This window comes from Larus michahellis, chromosome 9, assembly GCF_964199755.1.
Source record: "Larus michahellis chromosome 9, bLarMic1.1, whole genome shotgun sequence".
In the NCBI taxonomy this organism is placed as follows: Eukaryota; Metazoa; Chordata; class Aves; order Charadriiformes; family Laridae; genus Larus; species Larus michahellis.
Genome location: NC_133904.1, coordinates 37,914,984 through 37,942,269, shown reverse-complemented (window position 1 = coordinate 37,942,269; position 27,286 = coordinate 37,914,984). Strand labels below are relative to the sequence as shown.

The following is a 27,286-nucleotide window of genomic DNA, read 5'->3' as shown; positions in this document are numbered from 1 at the left end:
CCAAAAAGCACCTTCAATGCCCACTGAGCTACATTTCCTGGCTGTCAGGCTCCTATAACCGTAACGCCTCTTTAAAAAGTTTTAAGTAAGTTAACCCAATAACTCAGAAGAAAACCAAAGAAACAGAGCTTGGTGTGTTTCTTTAACAAAAAGGGGGTGGGGGGAAGAAGTTCTTACCTCCCAGATACATACAGCAAGGTCAGTGCTCCTGCTCTCCCCCGAGACGTGTTGCTTTACAACCCTTCATGGAAAAATGGGGGGAGAAACTTACTTATATTGAGGAAACGCTATTGCTATCACCAAAAGACGATGCAGGGGGTGAAAAACATGCAATACAAGTTGTATTGTTACCTGGTAAACTCTGAAAAGGTGCTTCTTCCCTGCTGTGAACCTCTCCTTCCCAGTTAGTTGATTATTTCCAGTAGCATACTGCTCATTGAGATGCAAGGTCCATGAGAATTGGTCAATGTATTTCAAAACAAAGACTTTTAATACATATTCTAGTGACTGTCTTCAAATTGAGATAGGAACTCTAATTTGCCTTCTGGTTTTAATTGAGGGCTTTCACCATACTTCAGAAGCAAGAGCGGTCTGTCAATGATTCACCCAAAGGGGGTTGAAAAATCAGTGCAAAACTATGCCCTCCACCCCACCCCCCCAAGAAAACCCCCTCAAGCAATTAGGCCATTTCAAACCCAATGAGACATCCAGTCAAAGGTCTCTTAAAGCAGTTATTGTGAGACTGTTGCAACAGTCTTCACAGTGTTTGGATAATTTTCCCTGTTTGTTTACTGCTGGTAGGGCTGTTTCTGCCATGTATGAGCAGCACTGTTTTCTTCCCAACACAGGCGACGTGCTGTAAAATGAGGCCCTGGGTAAGGGCGCTGGTTTATTTGAGGAAAATCCTGTTCTTAGAGCAAACTTGACTTTTACAGGGACTTGTTTTAATGCACTGAGTAACAGGGTAAGAATTAAATCAGGTATTTTTGGAAAGTCTAAGACATTTCACAGTAATCACCCGTGTTTATGGAGATCATGTGCACTCACATCTATGGATAAAACCTCTTTCTAACAGAATTTTTGACGTATCCTTCATGTCAGCAAGGAGTTTGCAAAGGTACTATATTTTGTTGATATTTTTCCGACTTAAGTTCAGTTGTTTTACAAGTGGGTGCATGACCTGAAATAATGAAATATCTATATGGGTTTTTGGTTTTACATACTGAGACCTATTTAATACAAAACCAAAGTATTCCTGCAAACTTACTTACAGTACAAGCCATACTTGTTCCCTTCTTCCCTGAGCTCTAAAGACAGGAACCTGTTTGATACTATACTGCTAAGCATTCCTTCCAGGAGTAGCACTTTTTGATCCTGAAACTTCCATACCCAGTCACGGACAAAGTTATAAACAAAAAATAGCCAGAGTATTCTGCATTTAAAGCAGAAAGTATCAGGCATTGATTTTATTTTTCTTTTTCATTCAGAAACTCAGTTGTTTACCAGCACTATGAATCTATGACAAAGAAAGACTTCTGGGTGTTTTGCTGTATGTTACCTTTTACACTAAGTGGCAGAGAAAACTAGAGGCCGGGAATCACTCCCCTGAAACATGCTAAAAGCTTCTCCAAATCTTCAGGGACACGGGGTGACAAAGCCACTTTAAGAAGAAAGCAGCCGCCGCAGGAGGAAATGCACTTCTGACAGAAAAAACCCAAAAGCTTGTTTAAAAATAAAACCCAGACACGGAGCTACATGAACACGTATTTACTGCAAGTAGCTCTATGGAAAGCCAAGTCAGATAAATATAAACACTATACAGAGCTTCAAGCCAGTCTCCCAAAACCGCAAACGCGATGTGTTTTACAAAGAAAACAACATAACAATATTTACAATGGAAGACAAAGCCAGATCAATCAGCTCAACTTTAAAACAGATCTGTGAAGCAGAAATAGCAAATATAATGAACAGTTTCAACCATATATGTTTTAGTTTGTACAGACAATAACTGTCCAATATCAAATTAAATTTACAGGACAAACATTGTTCTATCATTGGTATTTTTGTACTATACAGCAGCATAAACGGGTAGCTGGAAGGTAGTATATATAGTGATATGTTTTACATCATCTGAAAATGTTCTTCCAGCACAATACTGAATAAATTAGTTGCTGTAAACTAAAAGATTCAAAAAGATTGCATATTTATTATGCCGTACCTATTAGTATTTGTACCACTATACTTGAGGTTACCCATTTACTTATTTATTCAGCATTTATTAAATCAGTGCTGTATATTGTACAATGGCAGCCTCAGGGATCTAATATGAAATAAGTATGTAACAAATTTCTTTAAAACAACCTTTTCCTTTCACATTAAATGTTTAGAACTATCGTCATCCAAATTTTGATTTCTTAGAAAAAATGTAAAGCTTTATAAAAAGCTGTCTACATATTGCATTATTAATTTACGAGACCAAACAAAAGCTGTATGGCAAGACAGTATCATGGTCTGTAAGAGTGGTCGTATTTTTAATTAGTGTATGTTTAGCAGCAACAAGTAACTGTACCAACTTAAAATTCTCTTCCAGAATCAAAAACAGATCTGTGCTTTTAAACCCTGTAGCAACAGTTTTTCCTGTCACCAGACACTGCGTAAACTGATTGGTACCATGTTTCCCAAAAAATAAGTCTTTGTATTTTAGTGACATGTACATTTTAATACTACTCAAAAATAGATTTGGGTACACATCACCGAACAATCCAAGTTGACAGTGTCTAATTTGTTATACAAACTGTACGAGCAATTGAAAGGTTGTACGTTAGAGGCGAGGCAGCCTGACAAATGAGTTGTACAATATACAAAGTAGAGGATTACCAGCTGTGTGGTGCAGTACAGCATGAGGATTTGTGTACCACTTCTAAACCCTTTATTAATCGTCAGTGCCTTCTGTTAGACATTGCATGTACCAACGACTAGTGTCATGCTCTTTAAGTTCATAGCGGTGTTAAAAATCTAAATTCATTTCAACCAAAAAAAAATAATTCAGTACAAGAGTGAAGCACTTAAGTTGTAGAAAAATCAGGGCTTATTTAAAAAAATGTCAAATAGTCATTGTTCGCATTTCTGTAAGTGGGATAAAGACAATTTATGAGCCAACATTTTACTTTTTTCCCCATTATGCCAGGAAGAAAGAACAAAAATAGTCCCAAATTAAAAATGGGGCTTTGGTTGAAAGTAAGATCAATTAGGGTGGTTTCCCTTTAAAAAGCTACAGCTGACAGATATAATGCAGAAGTCACAAACGCTGGATACGACTCTGCAGTTCTCCATTTGAATGCATGAACAAAAACCTCATTTTACACAATTTGTATTTATAAACAAGGATCTTGAGGGTAAGAACAAAAACAACCTACAAGACAACCAGCCCATTAATCCTACTTTGTACATACCAAAATTCTGAGCGGAAAAAAAATTCAGTTTAAGCTCTGACAGACATTTGATTTAAAATATTCTAGCCTATGATCAAGAAATACCTCTTGTACCATAAAAGCAAAACCTTAAAAAAAAAAAAAAGGCAGAAGAGATCTGTCCTTCTCCCAGCAGTTCAGTTCTGTGGGATCCACCCCTCAAGCCAACATGCTCCTCTCCCTCCCTCCTTCCTGCCACCTGAAACAATCCTGAACTGCCAAAATATTTCTAAAAAATACATGTTTTAAGCTAACCACTTGTTAATGTACCAGAAAAGCAAACCCCATGTTAAACAGACAATCAGAAACCAGCTTTGACTTCTCAGAATATAAATTAAAAAAAAAAAAAATTAATGGGAGAGACAGGAGGAAGAAAGGGGCACACAGGGATCTTCTATTAGCATTCACACTGCCTCCCAAATAGATAGGACATGAAAGACCAAATTCCATCACCAAAGCACAGCTATGAAAAAAATCTCAATTCAAATTAATTCGACTGTAGAGAGCTGATGTCTATGAAAAAAATTAATTAAAAGGATGTGTGTCCATGTCCGTGCTGGTGGAAATGAAAGTAGCCGGCTGGAGCTGAGCTTTGCTTCCAAAAGCACCACACAGTTTCTGGAGTTACCAGCAGAAAAGTCTTCTCTTCCAACAATGGTTTCCATGGCAATGCACTCAGTCTAGAAAGGAGGGGGAAAGATTAAAAAAAAAAAAGTCAGTGACATTTTAAATGCAAGTTATATTGGAAAAAAATGTTTTCTAGTGAGGAGAATACATGGAGCTTATCCAGTGCAGAAGTGACAGCTACTGAATGCAGAACTTGGGTCCTTCTCAGCAGGAGGGGGCACCACCAGGCGATACCCCTCAAGAAAACCCGAGCCATGGGGAAGATCTGCAGGTCTGCAGCAGGCACCGAGGAGCCGCTGCCACCACAGAGCTGCCACGCGTTCGCCAGGCAGGAGCCAGCACCATGCTGCCAGCCCACGCGCCCTGGGGAGGATCAAAGCCAACAACCACCCAGCACCCATTTCCCTATCAATATTTCATTTAACAAGATCTCGATCCTCTCCGTGCGGCAAGCAATGCACAGAGCAGAGCCTGTTCCTAAGCGTGCAGCGATGGATGGATGGATGGATGGATGGATGGATGGATGGATGGATGGATGGATGGATGGAGAGCAGCTCTGCTCACACAGGTGAACATTCTCCCATCCATAGCAGGTGCAGAGCTGCAATACAAATACTCCCCACAACTCCAGCTTCAAACAAGAGCGGAAAGTCAGGACAGCTGCGTGTCCCATCCTCAACTTTTCAGGAAAATGCTTAATTTAGTTATGATAAGAAACAACTCAGAGTATAGTTTTCCCTTTTTCAAGGAAGTCTCACTAAAAGGCCACACACGGTACAAAAGCACAAAGCTACCGCAGAGCCATCTATACTGCTGCCAGCAAAAACCAGGGGCTTCAAACTGACTGGGAAAGACAAAATACAAAGTGCTCGGTAAAATGAGGGGAAAAAAACCCCAAAACCTTGTATTGCAGGAAGATACAGTTGGGTGACAAGGCAGAAATGGAAATAGGAGAGAGGGCAATCTCAAAGCAGAAGACCAGCTCTGCAACTAACCATGGACACGCCAAGGTGAGAGTGCCTCAAAAGGTTCCTGACACAGAGCAAACTGATGAAGGGGATGCAAACACTTCCTGCAGCGGTGGGAACACAAATGGAGGAGTGTATAAAAATCCGCTTTTTACCTCACTACAAAACCCCTTCCGCTCCCAACAGAGCCAGCCAGAACACTGATTTTCAGGCTGGCAGAACACTATCAGCCAAATCATGGGTTACACTGTCTCCCAGTCCTGCCAGACTCCTGTTCCACCACTTTTGTCCCCTCAGCCAAGACTGAGGGCACTGCCAGTCACAAAGGCTGTCACCAAAGACAGCCTTTGGTCACCTTCTCTTCAAGGTTTGAGGTATGTGTCTGCAGGATCCACTTCCTGGCACGACAGGGAAGAAGGGAACAGCAGGTTGCTCTCATGGAGAAACAACCACCAGCGTAAGAGATTTAGTCTTCAGAAAGCATCAAATACAGAAGCGTAGTCTACTTTTTCCCCTTGAAGCCACACAGTACAAGCTGTCTCACCACCATTGAGAAGAGCTGCAGTATGGGGAATACTTCATTACAAACCACGCTGATGGCAGCGTGGCCCACTCAACAAAAGAAGGGGGTCTGGAGCTTGCCCACAGAGGTTCACAAGGAAGTCAGATAAATTTCATTGCTAAAGAAAGCACAGTGCTTCACTGCCCCTACCATGGGAACATGCTGAAGAAAATGTGACAATCTGAAGAAGCTGCGCATTATGCATAATAATGCAAACCTGTATGTTTACTTACATACCCAATCATACAGTATGTGCACACAAGCTCCACCCTGAGTTAGAGAAGTTCGGATTTCCATCCGGATAAAAACACTCTCCCTTCAAAAAAAAAAAGAAAGGAAGAAAAGCAAGCCCCAAGCTGAGCCCAGCTGCACCAAGCAGCCCTGCCCCTGCCACCGCCCGGGGCCAGCCCAGCTCTCCGCAAAGGCTGCCCACGGCTCCGGAGACAGAGCAGCAAAGCCCACAGCAGGGCTGGAAGCAGCGCAGAAGCACAGAAGGGTCCTTCGGCTTCAAGGGAAACTCCCTTTCATCCCTACACAACCCACACCAAGGTCTGGGTGGCTGAGTCTCATTTTTCAAATACGGAGTGATTTCAAAAATACAGTAACTTGGTTTTTCACAATTCAAGGAAGAGGCAGCCAAAACACACCCAGCAACTCAAGAATCTCCATTGGTATTATTTCACAGACATCATAAGATCACTACAAAAAGCTATTGCTTGTTACACACAGAGCGTGATGTGGTTAGTGATGGCTTTGTTTTCACAAAAGCCAAGCGAAGCTATTATTTTTGAAATAGTTTTCCTCTTTAGAAAAATATTATTTTATTGTCGTACCAAAGGATGAAAATATGCACCACAGCTTGCAATGAATCACACCTCAACAATGCAGGCAAGTCAAACATTAAAACAGTTAAAGCTTCTATATTAAACTTATATTCAGTAAAAATTAACATTTACCAGCATCCCCCCACCCTTTCCTTGCTGTGGACCTGTAAGCTTACATAAAAGGAACTTCAAAAACTGTCTCTGCTTTTGTCAGGACATTTTTCCTCCACACCTAACACACAAGGCACACCTGAAAGCTGTTTGACAAGTTATTCTAATCTCCCCAAGCACATCCCCAAAACATTCTGAAGAGCAAAGGCCCAGTTGTTTGAATCAGACAATCCCACATGGCACAACTTGGTATTTGAACTTTTTGAAAACTTTCATAAACTTACGCCAAATTACATTTAAGATACTTTGAGGGGAAGGGGAAGAGCTTAAGAGCCAAAAAAACCCAAAACCTGCTTAACTTGTAACTTTGATTCTTTGAAGAAACCTGGTATAATTCAAAGGTAGCACGATAACTAAGTCTAAAGCTCACCAGGTAACTCCAATCAGAGCCCAGACTAACAGATTAATTTACAAGAAACCAGGAGAAAGCATCCTCAACTAAGCTTCACTACAGCTTCTATGTTCTCTGGATGTCCTGGCTCAAATACAGAGTTTTACACCGGCGCAAAGGCAAGCTTGGGACCCCCATGCAGCATCCCCTCTTCCCGAAACTGCTCGTCAAACAGGATCTCATTAATTTGTCCCTGTCCTCTCCCCACGATTACAAACCATGCTTCAGCATCTTTCCCTTTCATTTTTAAGCTAAAACAGAATTGTGGGAATTGTAAATAAACATAAGGGAGTTTCATGTAAACACCTGTACACGTACCTACAAGCTGATAAGAGTCTCATGAAGCTTTGAGTCTCAGACATGGAGTTATTGGTTGTCACCATTTCTCTAATCCCCTTCTTAAAAGCTGAAAAATTCAATATTGCAGTTGGAGCAGTACAGCTGGCTGATGCCCTGAGTCATCAGCTCTTTTGGGGGATAAAAGCATCAAGCAGTCTACATATACAGATATAAACTGATATATACATATACACATATGTGAATGCATTATCAGTATCAGATAGAAAAAGCAAAAAGAAACTCATCAAACTTGATCACATGAAAAAAAAATTCCCTCTGAAGTCTAAGAGGAGAGTGAGGTCTTGCAAGATCCCTCCCACAAAGCAGCTGCAGTCACCACCATTCATGAGGGCGACACTGAGGAGTCCATTCCTCGCTACAGCAGGACCAGAGCCAGAAAGGCCCACAGCTCTCCCACCACCAGCCTCCAGGCAGCAAAGAAATCCCATGTAACAACCAGCAGAGCCTGCATCCAGGGGTGAGGGGGTTCTCCAGCGGAGCCAGGGACCGTTTCTGCACTCACCAGCCCCGATACTGATTTCCCAACTGTGAAGCTGTAGGAGCTCCAGCTGACGTGGTTTCCCCCACCACATCTTCCCAGAAGATCTGTGCTGAACCACCCACCGCACTGTCTCTCACATTCTGGTGCTACAGCTGCCCACAGGGAGCGAGCAGGAGCCTCGGTGCCAACAGAGCACGAGTTTTGTTCATACACAGGGACCTGCACCAGCTGTGTGAAAGCACTGCACATGCACGCACTCCACAGGAACAGTTATTAGCCAAAGCGGTGTAAAATGGGTTTAGTGTAAGTGAGAACAAGGCCAATGTCTGTTGTGCTGCTGATACCCGGAGCTAATTTGTGGATTTCCACCTCTGCTGTTCCTTGCCATAGGAACCATGAATGGTTAGAGTTGGAAGGCACCTTATAGATGACCCAGTTCCACCCCCCTGCCCTGGGCAGGGACACCTCCCACTAGACCAGGTTGCTCAAAGCCCCATCCAGCCTGGCCTTGAACACCTCCAGGGATGGGAATCCTTAGGAAGTGACCTGGGTTTATTTAGCGAGGTTGCAAGAGCAGTCATGCATTAAGCCCCTTGGTGGCCCTTCTCTCCCACATCTGACCTTCTTCCACCTTTTGACTAGCCAGTAGGTGAAGGTAAACTAAGGGAGGACGTGAGGTGCTCAATGAAAACAACAGTTTCTGTGAAGCTGGATGATCTTATTTTGGTCTTCATAATTCAAGATTCATCAGCCAACAATTTTCTACATTAATAGTAAAAATACGAGAATTTCTGATCAACAATAAAAAGATTAGCATTTCATTAGAGATACCGCATAAATGTATTTGACTCAACACTGATGGAACAGTAAAGGAAGCTGTCAGAGAAATGGATGAAACAACTCTTCCAAAAGGAAAACAAATTATGAGAGGTGAATGAGCTGGGAAGAGAGGAACAATGCTCACAAAGCAGCCCATCGGTCCCTTGGAGTTCTCAAAACATAAATGCCACCAAATGAAACTCAGTGGCCAGATCAGACATGACAAGTTTGAAGACAGCTTTCACTTGCAGTGTAAACACGCTGCTGTTCCTGGACTGCGATGAGCTCTTCCAAGAAAATCTGCTCAGTCTCCCAAAAAAAAAAAAATATCTGATAACCGATGGTTACAACAAAACAAGCAGCTAAGACCCGAACTCAGAAAACCTCTGCACTTTCGAAGCAGCCTAGAAATACACTGTTCTAAGTAGTTTTCATAGCACCCTACACTGGGCTTTTCTGTTTATTCCAACTTCAGCTCCATGAAGAGCTTCAGCCTTTACTCAAAATTGAGCTCTACTGCTTCAGAATGCTGAGAACACAAATTCAACTTCCTGTGAACATTTAATATGGAAAATGCGTCCAGAAAGCATCCAAACATTTTCACAGATCACCTCTCAAAATATATAAGCAAAGTTTAGAAAATTGAAACAACGTTCTCTTCATTACACAATTCTATTTAAATTCATTGTTTTAAGATAGGATTGGATTATAAAACTAGGCACAGCTGTTCAAATCTTTCTGAGGAATAATCAGACAAAAAGGATCACAAGGGCAGAAGAGAAACTAAGAGGGCAAATATTTAAAATAGGATGGCAGTATGCCATTGCTCAAAAATGTTTTCTTTGAAATTAAGGAACACACTGAGAAAGCGTTCTGCAAGTTTTGTATGCGAAAGTAATTTATAGTTTTATAAAACTTAGGGGCAAAGGATTAGATTAGTCTTAATTCATTAGATTGCAAACCCAGCGTGTTCCATTTGAAAATGTATCAGAGGAGAATATATCCAATTTACACTTCATTTCCTGCATCTGAATTTTTAAGGTCATGCAAGTCAGGCCACTTTGAAACAAACCAAGAGGTTTTAAGAACATTGCAGACATATTCTAATTCTCTCAAAGAAATCCATCCTAAATAATATCTGTTTTTACAGGAAAGGCTTTTACTGACATAATTCTGCAACTGATTCCTAAAAGGATAAAAGCTTTGCTTACAGAAGATATTAATTTAAGATAATTAAATGATTAAAATATCCACGTCAAAGACTAAGAGAGTTAAATGCTTTCTGGAGAACGCTACTGAAGTTCTCCATTTCCTGAACTTCAGGTTAGGGGGAAATCGGAATTAATCCGACTTAGGCAGATCAGAAGCGGCAGAACAGCCCTAGTGTTTCTTGCGCGCATGGCCACACAATATTCCTGTTGTTCAGGAAAGCGCCAGATCCCAGCACAACCTCGGGACACAACGTGTGTGTCCAAAAGCATTTTGCTCGCGCCAGTGGGACGGGGCAGGAGGACTGCCGCGTATTACATTTCAAGCCTTTCACATGGCACGCAGGTCGGGGCGGGTGGGGAGGGAGGTAACTTGCCCAAACACATTCTTCACAAATTAGTGAGATTTCCCCCCAAGTCTCACCAGATACATAGTTACTATCCTACATCATCGTCCTATTTCTTCAAGTTCTTTTAATGGCACAGCTTTAGACCTTGCTAGAGGCATGCGGTGTTATTTGAGAAAAGTAGAATTCCTTCTTAATTTGCACACCCAGACACCAAGTTTACAAATACAAATCAGAAAAACGGTGATGTTTGCTGTGGTCATTGCATACACAGACACTGCACCTGGGGAACACAACCATGGCCCTGACACAGACAGGCATCCTTGTTTGGGAAGTGTCTTAAACACACATTTATCATTAAACACATATTCCACACACATTCTTCATTCTACAACAAACTAACAATGCTCAAATTGAGCTAACGAATGTATTTCGTACCTATAATTTTACTGACTTTCCACAAGCAAAAAAAGCAAAACTTGTTTTAAAAAAACCTGTTACATGACTCACTTTTCATTGGATAAACACAGCGACTGGTAACGACACACCCCAGTAAACTGTATTCCTCCTCAAGCTGTATTTCTAAAATTTAGGAGACAAAGTTACTCTTACAAATAATCTTTATCCGCAGTTGTTAATTCAAAGTGTGGTTCCATTATTCTTAGTGCTTAGCAATTTCATGAGCTAAAAGACCTCTCCCATGCTTTAAGATCATTTTTATTCACTTTGCCAAAATGCCTTATCTCTTGCAACAAGGGCTTCTTTTTCTGTTTTAACAAACAGTAGTGTTGTTTCTAGGAAGGCCTCGTGCACACTCCCTAATTTCATCTCTTTTACTGATACTATTCCTAGAACTAGGAAACCTGCGCACAGTTTTGGCAGGGCCCTCGCACCAACTCAAACTGCACCGGACAGCTTGACAAGGAGCTGTTGGGGTTTTTTTCAGTTCCGTTTTTTTGGTTGTTTGGTTTTTTGGGGGTTTTTGGGGTTTTTTTTTGTTTGTTGTTGTTTTGTTTTTTAAACTAAATTTCTATTGCAATACAGTGAGACAATACTAAAAATTCACTTAAAAACACACAAGTTCAAAATTTCAGATTTTCATGTTGCAGAAGAATGAAAAAAAGTTCTGCTTTGAAAAACACTCTTACGGCAAGTGTGTAAGATACAACGACTGACCTCCTAAACTGCAGAAAACTTAGGTAAATTTTAGCCAAAAAAAATAAATCAAATAGTCTTGTTTGTGTGGCTTCTGACAATACCACCTGCCACAGTTCACTCTGCTCTCGTGACAAAGGTCAGGAGCCCTGAAGTGCCGGTAGGGAGGAATATATTTCCTGCCCGTGCTTGTGCCCCAAACTGGAGCTTAAGGGACTGTTGGGAAGTGAATAAGAAAGGAAAGAGCTGTGTCAAACAGCGGGGCCAAACAGCCCGCACAGCTCTGGTGCCCTCATCCAAAAAAGACTTGGAATAACTGGAAGAGTTTCCAAGTAGTGCAGAAAAACTCATGAAAGGTATGAAACAGCTTCACAGTGAGGAACAGCCAGGTAACAGGGACGCTTCAGCCTGCAGAGAAGTATTAGGATGTATCAGGAAATTAAAAAATAAATATTATACCTCAGGTCCCTGCTGTGTGCAGCACAGGAAGCCACTGACAGCACACTGGCTAAGCGTATGGCAGGAGAGGATACAGCATCTACACAATTCAAAGTGGCGTGGAGAGAAAAGATAGGGTTCGTTATCTCTTCCAATAGACAAACGAGGGGCTGCCAGACAAAGCTGGTATGGAGTAGGGTCCAAAATAGAGAGAGGCCTGCACGCAGCGGGTGCTGACTGACCGCAGGCTGCTGGGGATACAGGGAGTTTACACAGCATCAAGAGAGACTGGAAAAGTACTTGGATTAGAGATCCATAAAGGATTATAAAACAGACAAACTGCATCAGGCTCAGGAAATCCCCCAAGCTGGGGAAAAAAAAAAAAAAAAAAAATCAGAGTCTGGGTGAATGTTTGTGGGGAAGTTTTATACACGCCTGCCCTGCTCTTCCTCTGCTGGGCGGTGTCTGCTTGCAGGCACAGGTCTCCCGTTTGAATGAGAAAAACTATTATAAACAACTAAGAGAAAGGACGGTGTCACTCATGACTAATGAAACCGCTCCCCACCCTTCAAGTCACCTTCCCTGATATTTCCTTTCTACAGAAAGTTTCACCTGTTCCAATTCATCCCTTTGCTCTTCCCAACCACTTTAGCCATCCACATTTGAACACATCCAGCACTGCCTTTTTCTTTCACCTCTGCTGCCATAAGCAACTGTCAAAGGCAAAAAGTCACTACATGCCTACGCGTGCCTGCACAAAAAAATAAATAAAATCTTCGCTATCAGCCACTATCTGCTACCACACACAGCAGCGGCACACATCAATTTTTAACATTTTCGAATTATCACATTATTGAGTCTGCATTAACATGAGGATACCCAGGCCCCTGGCTTACGCGGGTTCAGATTGCACTGCGTGCGTGAAGTGAGGTCTTCTCAAATCACAGCACATGCACAAGAGCCAAGGATAGGGCCTTCAGCTTCCCAGAGCAGCTCAGGAGCTCACGAAGGACAGAGCTGAACTGTGTCTACACACAGACAAGTTTTAATCAACAGTGTGCAACTCTTGTTTAAGTGTTTACCTTGTGGAACACATCAGCATTAATATTTCAATCACTTACACTGTCAACAGCAAATCAAGCCTGGCTGCTGCCACCACTTCCAGACTCACCCACAACCACTGGTGTCTGTTCAACCTGATCCACCGACACAGAAATAAAATCACCTTCTCCCGTCAAAGCTATCCTTTTGCACTCCAGCTTCCACAGCCTGCTCTCAAGCAGCCAAAGCACCGCCACAGCTGTGAGTGGGTGCCATTAGACCTCTCTGTTCAGAGCTGGACTCCAAATGCTCAACACGCTGGTTACAAACCCTAGAGGTGAATGTATCTCCCAAGCCATGCTGCTGCCTCCTCCCCAACGCTAGAACATCGCCTGGGTCCCAGAGATGCCACCTAAAAAGCCCCTGCAAAAACAAGAAGGAACCAGTAGTAACGCCAAGGCAGCACCATCACCCTCGCTGCTTCTGGAGCCAAGTCTCATAAAGAACAGAGGATGCAGGTCCATGGGACATTAGCTGCCATGGGATGCTGCACAGGGTGATGCTAGGCTCCCGTATGCATTCCTGCACCTCTGCTTGCACCAAACCTATCAGCCACAAGACTGCAGGAAAACCTACAGAAAGAAAAAAGGAAAAAAAAATAAATCATCACATTCCACATCTAAAAGGGAGAAGTAAACACTGGGACATGCTCCTAACTTGGAGATACATGTTGGCCCACATTCCTCTTACCAAGATTAATATCCTGGCCAGTGTTCTGACATTTACCTCATTCTTTTCAAGTCATTTAAACCATTACAACCACTGTATTTATAGCTCACTACCTTCCATCGCTCCCTTCCAAGTGCCTCTACCAGCTTCCTCTCCTGCAACCGCGCTCAGGAGCCTTTTATCTCTCTGCGAGGCCGACTCTTATCTTCACTCTGCCAATGGCAGCAGCCTTGATCTTTATCAGACTCTCCACCCCAGCACATTAAGTTTCATCCATCTCTTTAGTTTCATCTTTTAAATTGTAAGCTCCTTCAGATGGGGACCAACACATTTACATTTGCAGCAGGGTAGAGGGCACCTCCGTCCTGCCTACCTGTTCAGGTTCTGCAACGAGTAGAGATGGCGTCTGGAGCGACAAGTTCTTGTTACCAGCCTCACTGTTGCAATGTTGTCCAAATGACCTCAAGATCAAATCTGTTCATTTTTTCCAACTCATTTCTAACTGATTTCCTGTTCACCATAACCTGCAACTTAAAAACACCTTGTTCTAGAAACAAACAGAAGACCCACCCACCCCCCAAAAACACCACAGAATTAAACATAGATGGCAAATACCTCCCAAAGTGTCTCATGGAACAAAAAGCAAATATTCTGTAAGTTTGAACAGTGGATGTTACTACTGAAAACCCAAACAGCTTACAATTTTTTCTAGCAGACTAATACAAAAAAATTCCATACAGCAAACAGCATCTTTTTGGCCCCTTAAGCCATATTGGTTTAGACTTAAGAAACTTTATTCTTTTAGACTTGCAGAACTTAGAGCGCGTTCCTTCATCTGTACTGATGGAAGTTTTACGTGCATCCACCTTGTGCTGAACAATGTCCTTGGCCAACCCAGCCACAAACAGGCTCTGGTGACTTAGACCAGGGAAGGTCTAAATGACACAATAACTACAGAAACACTAATGCCTGTCAATAGCTTAAACAGAGTTTTCATACAAATAAGATATCGCATGGCTCACATTTATAGTTTTTCTTGGTCTAGTATGCAACAGGTTCTGTTACCTAATGATGCATCTGCTTCACTGTCACTAAGAACTCTCCAAAAACTGACTCAGGCTCAGGCTATCCAGCACCAAAAAAAGTTATACTGCAAATGCAGCTCTTCAGCAAGAGCCATAAACAATAAAGCAAGCTGGCTTGGCATGAGTATGGGAACAGAATCGCACTATTCCCTGTGGAAGGAGGGTATCATTCATTAGTGCCTCAAATTTAGAAGCAAATTTTACCAGGTTTCTTGCACACCTTTTGGTATTATTTCCCATCATTTTCAGAAAAAGAAAAAAAAACAACAAACATTTTGGTATCCTCAGTCATTCCACAAAATCCTGTAATACTAAAAGGGAAACCTTTCTCCATGCAGGTAGCATATTTATGAGCCTTTCATGCCCCAGCAAAAAGGAAACACTATTCTTACCTATTTTATGCCCTAAATAATAATTCAATTTGATATTTATATATGTTCATAATATACATATGCTATACAGCAAACACAAGCACTATTCATCTTCTAGTAGCAATTTAAAAGTTTTCAATTTTCTTGAGTCACATTAAATTATATCATCACCTTGGAATTATAGCCAAACCTCAACTGTATTAATTTCAGCATAAGCCGTCTCTTTCAAAAACCCTTTCTTCTCAGAAGATTAAAAAAGATTAGACCTTACACTTAACTCACTAATCACTGGCACACAGCACACACAGAAGCAGTCTGAATTGTCAGCATCCGGCCATACAGATAAATTAACAGAAAAATAATGTTTTGAAATACGCAACCTTTGCCCCTGAAGATACAGCTCATTACTTAACCAGGGCAGAAAATTCTTGCTAACACTGTAGTACACTGCTGCTCTTGGGGTAATGCTACACCTGAAGCAAAATCTCCACAAATCCAAACACTTACATGCTCAAGATCCTTTAGATAAGATACTCAGCAACACCTCCAAAATGCTTTTGATGAGTCAGGCTCACTTACCTTTGTCTCCCCACTGCCCTCAAGTATGTCACAAATCCCTATAGGTTCTCAACTAAATCGTAACCGTCCCTAAGCTGAGTGACCTTTCCGGAGACGCAGGGCTCGATTAAAACTCGAATAGCCATTGCTTTAACCTGCAAGACAACACTGCAACTCGATCATTGGATTGTTGTTAATATGCAAAAGCTAAACGCGAAAAAAAGTCACAAGAAAGGGTGAGCCATAGGACAGCTCTCCAGCCAAGTCATTACATACCATTTAAGGATGAGTCATAAGATAATGCTGCATTTTTAGGACAAAACAGCAGTAATAATACATCCCCAGGCTCCAGAAAGCTTGACTCTCTCTCTCTCACCTGCCTTTTAGTTTTATCACTCCATTTTCCTTTGAGTTGAAGAATGCCACATTTGATCACAACAGTTCTTAAAATAAAATTGTAGAGTTTGTTTCCCGCTTCGGATCAGAAAAACAAACTTGTTAGGGCAATCAACATACTGGACACCATTCAGCATGTTTTTGGGAGCGCCACAGATCCACAAACAGAGCACACAAACAGGCACCAAGGTACAACACAGTACTGTAAGCTCTTTTTAGAACCATCCAAAACCTCAAGGTATAGACCCTCCCCCCAGTGATGAATATGAAGAAAACTTAAAGGTCCTTTCATAAAAAAAATGAGTGTATGCAGAGAAAAAAGAAAAAAAACCAAACACACTCTACCTACTGCTAACATGCCACCAGACATACAAAAAGCTCCTAAGAAATAGGAAGTGACAAACCACCCTAGTACTCCTGGGCTGGAACACAGACACTGGAAGGACTGGGCGAGCACCCACACCTTCTGCTACTCCCACCTGCCACCCAAAGCCACAAGGGACGGACATGAAGGCAGGACGGGAAATTGTGAAGTTTTAGAGGGAAAGTTAAAATAGCACATTTAAGATTTCACCAAAAGACTTACAAAAATAATAAAAGAAAAAGAAAAAGGCAGTTTGAACCGGTACCAGATTACACCCAGAGCCCCCTGCAGCGGTGCTTTCACCTACAGGCAGAAAGTTTCAGACTTCCAAGAGAGACACATACGACCATAGCTGCAACTATGGATTTAGGGTCTGGAAAGCTGATTTCCTAAAGTATTTCAACACTGACTAAAGTAAGCGTTCTCTCTCAATGGCAGGGGAACATTCTTGTCTCAGTTTCTCACCCAAGCACAAGTAAAACCCAACTGATTCTTGGTCAAATATGTCATAATTAGCTCACTCCCACGCTGCACGGCAAAAATCTGTTCTGCCTTCAGCAGCTCATATACTACTTGAGAAAGTTACCCTGGGTATTTTTAAGCATAGCTGTAAGTCACTCAAGACTGTTAAAGTGGCATCTGTTACAGCACGATTAAAATGGTTTGGGTTTGTTTGCTGTATTTTTTTTTTAAGAATTATTATCCCGGCATTACTTCAAAGATGTAGGACAAGCAGCAGTGTTCGGCTGTGCTTCACTAGGGTTCTGCGAGCTATTTTCACATGGGCCCATGCCTTCAGTCTTCTGCCAATACAACACAGCCTCAGTCTCAAGCAAACATTTAAAAACCACTAGTCTGAAACCAAAAGGGGCAGTTATTTGCCTGGGATCCCGTACATTGTAATTTACTATATTAGTAACAGCTAAAACTTCCAGCTTCTGAGTTTCTCAGAGTGTATATTGTTTGTTACATTCTTCAAGATTTTGCATTTGAAATATGCAAGTTTCCATAAAGGATCTGGACAACTTGGAACACAGGTTTTGCTTTACAGCTGTACTTGTTTTCCTTCCTCTCAGCTCCCCGAAATGTCCACAACACTCTCACCTGGGCTAGCGCAGGGGAGATTAAAAAGGTGAGGAACATTTAAATTATAATCCTGCACTTTAGAGAACTTCTGAAATAATATCTTACCATAGTGTTAGAATGTCAGGTAGCCGTAAGATTAAAGAGTGGGTGTAAAATAGGTGGGCTGGTATTAAACTGAACATTACATTTACTCTGAACAGTCTGTTTTGGTTTTGGGGTATCTTTGCAGGTTTAATATTTCTAATTAAGTCTGAAGAAACTCGCATTATACAGGACCCATTATGCAGTTTATTAACGCCCCATTCTCATTATCCTCCTCAGTTTCTACCAGGTCCAATAACAAGGTATACATTAGCTAAGCCCTGTTTGAAGTAGCTTTAGTGTTCTGTACTCCTAGCACAAAATTTCATGACTCAGATTCATGTAATCAAAACTGCAAACCGCTTGCTTCAATATTGTGTAACAATTTTGTGATGAAACTGTTTTGCTAATGACCTCTTTAAACTTCGAGCATTGGAAGTCAGAACCTTATATTCTTCATATCATCATCATTATCAACATAAAACCTGAGCTCAATTTTGCTTAAACCTAAAATAAAAGTTTAATAACAGGTCAGGCTTATTTACCATTTCAAGTCAGTGCCCTCCCCCTCCTCCATCTATGTCATGAATGGAGGAGAGAGGAAAAAAAAAAGAAGTTGGATTCACATCAGTGAACCTGAACCAGAAGTAGTTTGGGAATTACAATGAGGGGGCAGTGATGCATTGGAAGTCACTCTCCCACCCTCAGCAGTTAAGAGAGCACAGCTGACTCACAGAACACTGTATTCCACTTAAGCAAACAAAAACAAAACAGAAAAGCAAACAACCCGAGGTTGAGAAGTGTTTTCCTTCCAGTAAAACTACAATTGAGGAAGAAGAGATAAAAGTTCTCTACCTGATAGTATTTAATAAATACGGGATAGCTCCGCTCTAGGCAGTAAAGAAAGGGTAAACACATCTGCTAAACATTTTTCTTAAGAATGGATTTAACCACAGAGCATTTTTCAGGCAAAGAGACCGAAAGAGTGGGACGTAGAGGGAAAGAAAAGACAGCGCTCAGTTCTGCTAAAAGTCTCCAGAAGTAATAAAAATCTCAATTACACATAGGCACACTACACCTCCTCAGGTCTAAGAGTGAAGCTTTATTTTCACTATTCACAATAGAATGTGAAAGGGATTTTCTGAACTACAGAAAAACTTTTTAAATACTAAAATAAAAGCTTTATGGCAGTAGAAACTGATAAGCTGTTTAAATACAGACTTCTAAAATTATGCTTGCTATAGCTCAGAGACACGATTTAGTGCGTGAAGGAGAACTGGTATCTTTACAAACAAGAATTTAAAGTCATTCCTAAGAAACGGATATACTCCCCCAATTTACACCACTGTATTCAAGCCTGGCAAGCTACTTTTAGCCTGGACTATTCCGAAATCTGTTCACCCCTCCACGAGCCACCTACAAGTGAACAATGTCAACACCCCACCTGCCCTCCTACTATATACCAGAAATATTTTATGCTGTGTTTATAGAAAACTGTTAGGCCTTGTTTTGGAGCAGTGTTTTATAATTCTGCGGGGTTTTTTAGGACTAGAAAAAAAAAAACACCAACCTAAGCTCTTACTATTCTCATACCTAATTTCCTGCCAATGTCTATGGTTTTAGCACAGAGTTTCTTTCACTTCATTTTAATGCATGTTTCATTTCCAGAAAACATCAATTCACAGCAAAATCAGCAGCTGTTAAGTCTCCTGCCCCTCTGCAGCTTGTAATAGAGAGGGGGAAAGCCCAAAGCACAGGGCTGTAGATATTTTGCTGTAGCAGCAGTAAGCAAAATGTTTCACATAAGCACTATTTCTAGACACACTAGCTCTTGAAAAATATTTTTAATCGTAATATTTACAGTACAGCTGAAAGGAAATAATCTGTTGGGCTTTTTCCCTCCATTTTGTAAGAAATTTTACTTTATAACACTGATTGTAGTCATATGAGGGGAATAAGATCAAATAGGAATTCTGCTGTCTTTGGGGGTGCTTTTTTTTTAAAAAAAAAAAAAAGAGAAAGAAAAAACCTAAACAAAAAAAAAAAGAAGGAAAAACCCCCCAAACTACAAATCAGTTCCGGCAATCAGTATGCCTTTGACTTAGCAGACAAATCTTTGAAGTGCTGAAAGACTAACTTTGGAAGTAAGCGCTTCTTGGACTGGCAACTTTCAACGTCTTCTAAATTTGATTCCAACCAACAAAACAAAGCAGAGGAAAAAAAACCACTGAGGCAAACCACACATTTCTGAGCAGCCCCAAGCAGTGCTGCCAGACTTCAAATGGCATGCGAGCTGAGTCAGGCTTATACCTTCCACTATTGAAGGCTACAAAATTTTAAGCTCCTGCAATACACCTTCTGCCTTTAGACACTTAGTTTTAAAGTAAAACTAGAAAAAAACCCTATCATTTCAGTGTTTAAGATTGCAATTAAAAATATAAAAGCTAGCAGTAGCCTGCCCCTTTACTGCTTTCTCTGTTGACAGAGAAGTAGACAAATATCAATGTCCAACAGCGATTAAATATTTCCTCTTAGTACTCATCAATTATTGACTACACATACATTTGCAAAGAGAGGAAAACATCATTTCCAACACGTACAGTTTGCTACCCGAGTGGGTGAATTACTATAAGGAGTTCAGTGGGTCACTAATACCGAAATAAGGATTATACTTCCAAAGTTACGGTGCAATGCAGCGCCTGGACATGCAATAATACCACCAACAGCTCAGTACTATTTTTTGCTCCCACCATGAGAGCAAAGAGCTTATCATACTAATAGGAGCATCCCTCCTCTTTCACATATTCTTCCTCCCCACCTCCAACACCCTTATTTTTTATGCACACCTCAACACGTTACCTTAAGTTGGGTGACACCACGGATGACTTGAAAGCTAGCAGCCTGCTGTCGGAAGTTTCAGACCTGGGAGACACCCCTCAGAGCCTGCTCTGCCTCTATTCCAGGCATTCCCTACCCACCACACAAAAGGCAGATCCCTCTGTACAGCAGCGAAGGGTTACAGCTCTGCTAAGCCCTTGGACCACTCCTGGAAGGTGGTGAAGGTGGAGGGCAAGGGCTGGAGGAGCCCCCCACCACCCTGCCCAGCCACCAGGAGACGGCTCCTCCACAGGATACAGGGATACTTTGTAGATCAGAGTTCAAAGGAGCACACACCAAACCTTCAAGGGAAAAAACTTGAGTTCTGTTCACATAAGATTAAACTAAATAAATGCACATAAAAGTCTCTAAAACATCCATTTCATCCACATTTATTGAAAGAAATCAATCTAATGCCCAAATCTGGATGTCTGAACCCAGTTTAGCAATTTTCAGCCTTCCCTATCCATGACAAATTACAAAATATCAAGGTCACCAAAAAAAAAAAAAAGTGAAGAGTCATCTAGTTATAAGAAGGGAAGAGGAAAACAAAAGTGAAGGGGGAAAAAAAAAAGTTACCATAACCTCAGGACAAGAATTCACAATATAAAATACGATTAATGTTTATACTAGCAAGATTCTTTTATAAAAAAAACAAAGCAGATGACAGTTTGATAACAGCCCAGAAGAGTCACATAAATCCTTTAGGCCAAGGACCATGTCCCCTTTCGTCTCTGTTCAGCAGTTAGGATGCTGCGCTGCAACAAGACTGGTTGTACCAGAAGATTACAAACAACATTTACCCTACTCCAGAGACTTCATTTTAGTATTAGGTGGAGGACCTAATCCTACAGTTAAGCAAGCATGAAAGGAAAGTGCTTTTAAAGTTACAAACCTTTTCTCGCAGCGTTACACTTCAGACCATCGGATCTGCTGAAATCTATGCTTACGTAAGCTCCACTGTCCAAACCTGAAGTACCATTTTGGAGATGGCAAGTTGGCGCTGTCGTACTCGCCTCACAGCTTATAGGATCATCGCGTAAATTCAGAGCGATGTAGTTTAAGCCGTTCTGAAATCCAGTTGAGGTATCCCTGGACATTTTGCTTTCCTGACCATCAGAAATGTTTTCATCTGGTTTTAACCAAACATTGTCAAATGAGGCAGAGCTGTGTCTTTTGCTACTATCAGTAAAGAAGGAGGAGGAGGAGGTGGTCACAGTCCCGGCAGAAGAGAACGTTTCAGAACTGTGTCTCCTCCTGCCTTGAGGATCAGCTCGAATCACTTTCGGTCCCATAGGAGGTTCAGAGCTGGGAACAGAGAAGCTACTGCTACCAGCGTATCGATCAACAATGCACAGCCTATTAACTATGGAAGAAGGGCTATCGATCTTTACACCGTCATCAGATTCGGCAGCAAACGGCCGCGGTGGTGTTGCTGCCATGTTGAACGTCATCTCCGTGTAGTCATCAGTCCTGTTGCTTGCAGTGCTAACACAAGCAGTACCAAATGAAAGCCTAGCGTAGTCAGGATTTGGTTGGTTTCTAGGAATACTGGAACTTGCATAAATTGAAATATCTGTTAGAGAGTTGGACAGTTCCTTTGCTACTTTCGGTGACTGTACATCCAAGTCAACACTCATATAATCAGAAAGCGGGGACTGTCTGTGGTCGCTACTTGAGCCTAGAGATGACGGCGATCCTTCTGCAGATAAGGAATATGGTGTATTACTTGCCTTTTCATTGAAATCAATATTTATATATTCACCGGGACTCGCTGGCTCAGGTGGAACTGTACGATCATACATCCTTGGGATAGTATTACTCCCTCTTGTACCTAGGGGGAGTTTTGTGGGCCTGGTAGCCCTGTTCTGCCCAAGTGCATCCTCTGAACCTTTCACCGCCGGCGATTTAGAGATGCCATTAGCCAGAGCCTCACTGTTGACCCCTTTTACATTTTCTGGTCCACCATACAAGAGTTTTCCAGGTGAAGACATTGGAACATATTCACTGTTGTCACCATTTTGTCCTGATAACGCCTTAAAGCTTCGGGGCAAAGAAAAATACGAACTGAAACCTTTGGAAACAGAAGCAGTGTGAATATAATTTGAATCACTGGGGTGCTTTGGAGCTGAATTACCAGGTGACATATCCATATACTCATTGTTTATGATCTTCTCATTACTCCCTTTAGAAATAAATCCAGTTAAAGGACTTCGTACAGGTGAAGAGCTAGCCTTTGGAAACATCATCATATATCCTCTGGAGTCAACCTGAGACGGTGACCATGAATTGTTAATCTGTTTTGGAACAGACACACTTTTAGGAGTCATTGGCAAATAATCGCTGTTGCTGGACAGAGAAGATGCGACTCCTGGCATCATTGGCATGTAGCCATCATCCCTGGCTTTACTCCTACTTTGGTTACATACGGAATCAAGGTTAGCATCACTGTACTCTGATTCATGGTTATCTTTCAATTTTGGTGTTTCAGAGTAAAGTAATCGTCCTTGATTTCCTGCAGAATCTTCATCTAACAAAGCTGTAGTTTGTGTCATCTTCTGCTGCACTGCTACAGAAGTTGGTTTTGTTAGAGAGTAAGTTCTTTTCCTGAGACACTTGTCAGCCTCCATATAATCATCTCTTGAGCCATCATCTGCCTGTTGCTTACTCATGGACATGTACTCACTCAGACAGTTCTCCTCTCTGATAGGTGGTGTGTTTCCCAGGGAATCCGGTGTATTACTCCTGACCCGAAAGTACCTGAAGTCTCCGGGGCTGGAGCCATATTCATCAGAAGAAATAAATCCCCCATCACTTGGGGAACCACAAACAGATGAGCTAGATGGCCTGGTCAACATGTCCGAAGCAGAGCCATGGCCACTACTGGAAGAAACACTGATGGGACTTGTAGTGGAGGGAAAATGAGAAACAGGCAGCGAAGCAGACCTGGTGTGATAAGATGAGCTGAAAGCGGCTCTCACATACCTTCCGCTCCCTTCTTGCCGGCCCAAATTCATCCTCGCAGTATTCAGGTGGATCAGACTCCCAGTCACTGACCTGAAAGGTCTAGTCATGGTTCCTTCTCCTTCGCTGGATGTTCTGAAACGATAGGAGTTGCTGCTCTTGGTGGTAGGAGGAGTCCCCCCAGCAACGCTCTCAGTTCTAGATCTCCTCTGCAAGCCCGTCTGGCTGGGGGGCAGGTTGCCCAAGTGCCTCCTAGTGGTGATGAAGGAGATAGGATTGGTACCGCTACCGCCACCAGAAGACTGGCTCTTGCTCCGGGGCCTGAACTCTGCAAAGGCCTTTAAAGCTTTCATGGTCTCCAGAAAAGTCTCATGCATATTCTGGGCAACCACCGAGTCATCCACTTGCATCCAGAGTTCCCCAGGTCCAATGGAGGCAGATCTGCCCACTTCGATGAAGAAGAAGTTCTCCGAGTGCCCGCAGCGGCGAATATTCATTAGCTGCAAGTGGACGGAGGGCACCTCCGAGTTGAGCTTGACAAGGTGGATGGCCTTGCTGGAGAGGCACAACCTATATACTCCAGTAAGGTTTTTTGTTTGTCCCAGCCCTTTGGGTTTAACGTTGACCTGCCATACTTCCTTGAAGACGGTGCCGGGCCTGAGGGCGGCCCCATAGTGCTCGTCATCCTCGTCCACCTGCTGATCAGCGTGGTCCTCCTGCTCCAGGAAGCCCCTCTTGCTCTGGCTCATGAGCTCACTGATCGCCTGGTACCAGGCCTCCTGCTCGGCCTCGTTCTCCGCCAGCATGGCGAAGTACTCGTCCTTGGTGTACAAGGCGATGATGTGCTTGTGCTTGGCGTCCGCCCGCCGGCTGACGGTGAAGCACTGGTAGAGGGGGATGACCCGCTTCGGCGGGGGGCAGCAGAGGGAGGCCGCCCCGCCGCCGGCCCCCGCCGCCCGCAAGCTGCTCTTGAACTTCTTCTCGCTGTCGTAGTACTCCAGCCGGGCGGGGGCCAGGTGGCTCTCGGCCCGCAGGACGAAGTACCGCTTGTGCCCGTGCTTCTGCTTCCGCAGGTAGCCGCACTTCCTCACGTCCTCGCCGGCGGCGAACGGGGGGAGGCCGCGGCCCGCCGGGGGGGGCTGCCCGCCTCGGCTCGCGGGGCGGCCGGCGGCGGGGGAGGCCTCCGGCGCCGGGCAGAGGGAGGCGCTGGGCGAGCGCCGCAGTAGCAGCAGCAGGTGGTGGGGCTGAGGGGACGGGCAGCGGCCGCCCTCGCCCGCCGCCGGCTCCCCCTCGCCCGCCGGCACGCCGGGCTCCTGCTGAGGCGCGGCTCCGCCTCCCGTGTGGCGGGCCACCGGCTCCTCCTCGCCGGCCCCGGCCGCCGCGCCGCCGCCGCCCGGGCCATTCATCCCACTCGCCATCTTAGGGGCCAGGCAGGGTCCGGAGCGCCCGGGGAAGGGGTACGGGGATGGGGGGGGGGGGGGGGGGGGGGGGGGGAAGGAGGGAGGGGGTGGGCGGACAGCGGGAATCCGCCCTCAGCGGGGGAGCGGGCCGCGCATGGGGAGCGGGCGGTGCCGGGCGGTGCCTGCCTGCGCGCCCCCCGCCCGCGCCCTCCCGCCGGCTACTCGCACTCACGCAGGCGGCCTCGGCGGCACCACGGCGAAAACATCACGTGACCCCGCGGAGGGGCGGGCGGGCGGCGGGGGCGGGCCCCGGCCGGTGGTGGGGCGGAGCCGGCGGGGCGAAGGGGGGCAGCGGGGAGCCGGCTGGAGTGGCGGCGGGAGGAGCCAATAGGAAACGGCAGTCAGTCCACAAGGAGCCAATCAGGTGGTGGAGGGCGGGCCTCGCGGCGTACCGTCCCGGGGAGGAGGGGCTATGGCGGATGGGCAGCGCGGCGAGCCAATGGAAGGCGGCGGCGGCCCCGGGCTGGCGGCGATGGGGCAGGGTGTTTCCTGTGCTGGAGAGGGGTGAGCGGGGAAGGAGGCGGGGCCGGCGCTGACTGGCGGAGAGGGATGAGCGGCCGGGGCGCCAGCGAATCCGCGCCGCACACACACCGCGGGGAAGGGGGGGAGACGGGGAGACGAGGGTGGGGGGCGGTGCGTGCTTGGCGGCGCGAGTAAAACGGAAGGCGGGGCCTTGGGGAGACGGGCGGGCCCGTTGGCCAATCGGCGGCAAAGTCCCGTCCGGTGAGAGCTGCCGGCTGACGTTGCGTTCGCCCGGCTGCCTTTGGGAAGAGCCGATTGGCCCGCGGGGAGGCTGGGCGGGGCCCGCTGAGCGCGCGGGGCGGTGGCGGCAGGGCGGGAGGGGTGAGCGGGCGCGCCCGGCGGCGCAGGGAGTAAACAACCTGGCGGCGCGCGGGCGGCCGTTGGAGGCGGGTGCCGCGTGACGCTTGTGGCGGTTCGGGGCTGGCCAGCCTCGGTTTGGGCACGTGAGCGGCCTGCGTCACCCCTGTGGGGCGGGTGACGTCATCACCGAGTGTTAGGTGGAAACACGACGGGTGAGGGGCCGTCGAGCCCCCCCTCCCCGTCCAGCCGGGCCGCGGGCGCAGCGGCGGCCCTGACGCCATGTCTGGGGCGGGTGGAACCGCGCCGGGCCCTCGGCAGGACTCCGCCGCGCTGTCTTACGATGTTAATTAATTCCTTTGCCGGCGTCCTAATGGCGGGGTTTAATTGCGAGGGGAGCGCGGAGGTTCTGTGACCTATCCGCAGGCCTAGGTCGGGGGCAGCTCCCCTCACACCCGGCTCCGAGCAGGCCCTGCTGCCTTCGCGTGTTTAGTACGAGTGCTCCTGCCACAGGTACATTAAAGTTAGGGCTTTACGTATATCAGTTATATAAGTGTAAAAATAACCTTTGTTTCCATACTACAACTGCAAAGACCCAGTGGCTTTGTCCATGTGTCTTGTCCCCACCTCTCCCTTCTCCCTCAGCCAGGCAGGATGGACTCGGTTCGCGTTCAAGGTTGTTTTTTGTCAGCCTCACCGATGATTCATTATTGAGATGGCAGCTCTTGCCAATCCCTGACACCGACTTGCACCACCCACTTGTTAAATTTCTGGATAAATAGCTTGGTGTTTTCTTTCATTCTGCCCCTCAGATGTGGGAAAAGATATCTTGGAGTCTCCAGTAACTCCGTTTGGAAGCTGGTACACCAAATCGTGTACTTGCGATATTGATTGTTAATGCCTTGTTATTTCTTTTTCCATTTTCTGTGTTTGCTGCCTGCTCTTCATGTGTTTAAACTGCAATCTTGTTTTGTGTTTTCACAGCATCCAACACAATATGTTCTTGTCCATGATTATAGTTCCTAAGTGTTACAGCAATACAGTGAATAAGTTGTAACTACAGAAATGTAGTTATATAAACACTAGGAAACTGAGATTAAGTTTAGTTTTTAAAGAAATTCAGACATGTTAGTATGAAAATACATAACCAGACACCCCAATAACGTCGATTCTGCCATGCAGTGCTATCCTGCAATAGCTATACAATTATATTGCATTATATTGTTGATAGTCCCTGGTAGAATTAAACTGGTTTTTGAAGATGTATTCCTTTTATTTTTCATTCTTTTCTATGTGGTCTGTTGGTTGGGTGGAGCTGAGATTGCTTGGGCATTTCCATACATAATTCGGATTTCTTTCTGTACTTTTACATGAAAATTTAAAGTGGTTTTAAAATTTTAAATATATTAAAAGCCTTGAAACTATAGAGCAAGGTGAACTGTGTTTATTGCATGCTTATTCTAGCTGGTTGCTGAAGGATACGTGTGGGAGGAAGAAAGGAAACAATTTGAAAGAAAGGGCTTGGGTTTTCTATTTTGTTTGTGTTTGTGTTTTTAGTCATCAACCTCTAGGCTTGCTTGACAGTAACTATGAATAAGCTGTCTCTGTATGTAAGAAGAAACATATCAGTGTTT

At 44.3% G+C, this 27,286-nt stretch overlaps 2 protein-coding genes across 9 annotated transcripts in view; one reads left to right on the top strand and one right to left on the bottom strand.

The window, feature by feature from the left end:
* Positions 1 to 1,752: 1,752 nt before the first annotated feature.
* On the bottom strand, positions 1,753 to 25,053 carry IRS4 (insulin receptor substrate 4). 4 transcript variants are annotated; one of them, XR_012588951.1, is made up of 6 exons: positions 21,305 to 25,053; positions 20,392 to 20,711; positions 13,965 to 14,115; positions 11,843 to 13,285; positions 10,739 to 10,810; positions 1,753 to 4,150 (listed from the first exon to the last, which is right to left on the bottom strand). XR_012588951.1 is itself a non-coding variant. In XM_074599929.1 (2 exons), exons 1-2 carry the CDS (start codon positions 24,789 to 24,791, stop codon positions 4,146 to 4,148), a joined length of 3,492 nt encoding a protein of 1,163 aa, XP_074456030.1. In that variant the 5' UTR covers positions 24,792 to 25,053; the 3' UTR covers positions 1,753 to 4,145. The 4 variants fall into 4 exon arrangements, 1 of the variants encoding a protein (XP_074456030.1); XR_012588950.1 differs by lacking the exons at positions 10,739 to 10,810; positions 11,843 to 13,285; positions 13,965 to 14,115; XR_012588952.1 differs by lacking the exons at positions 10,739 to 10,810; positions 11,843 to 13,285; positions 20,392 to 20,711.
* A 629-nt stretch (positions 25,054 to 25,682) lies between these two features.
* Positions 25,683 to 27,286, top strand: part of NXT2 (nuclear transport factor 2 like export factor 2) — a 72,552-nt gene continuing 70,948 nt past the window's right edge. For 3 of the 5 annotated variants that reach the window (XM_074600779.1, XM_074600778.1, XM_074600780.1), the window contains exon 1: positions 25,818 to 26,165. The gene's annotated coding sequence lies outside the window, so the exon portion shown is untranslated. Of the gene's footprint in view, positions 26,166 to 27,286 lie in introns of all 5 variants that reach the window. The other 2 variants (XM_074600782.1, XM_074600783.1) reach the window with 2 other exon arrangements.

Excerpts from the sequence above, each read along its gene's own strand:
- IRS4 (XM_074599929.1), bottom strand. The coding sequence starts at position 24,791 with ATGGCGAGTGGGATGAATGGCCCGGGCGGCGGCGGCGCGGCGGCCGGG.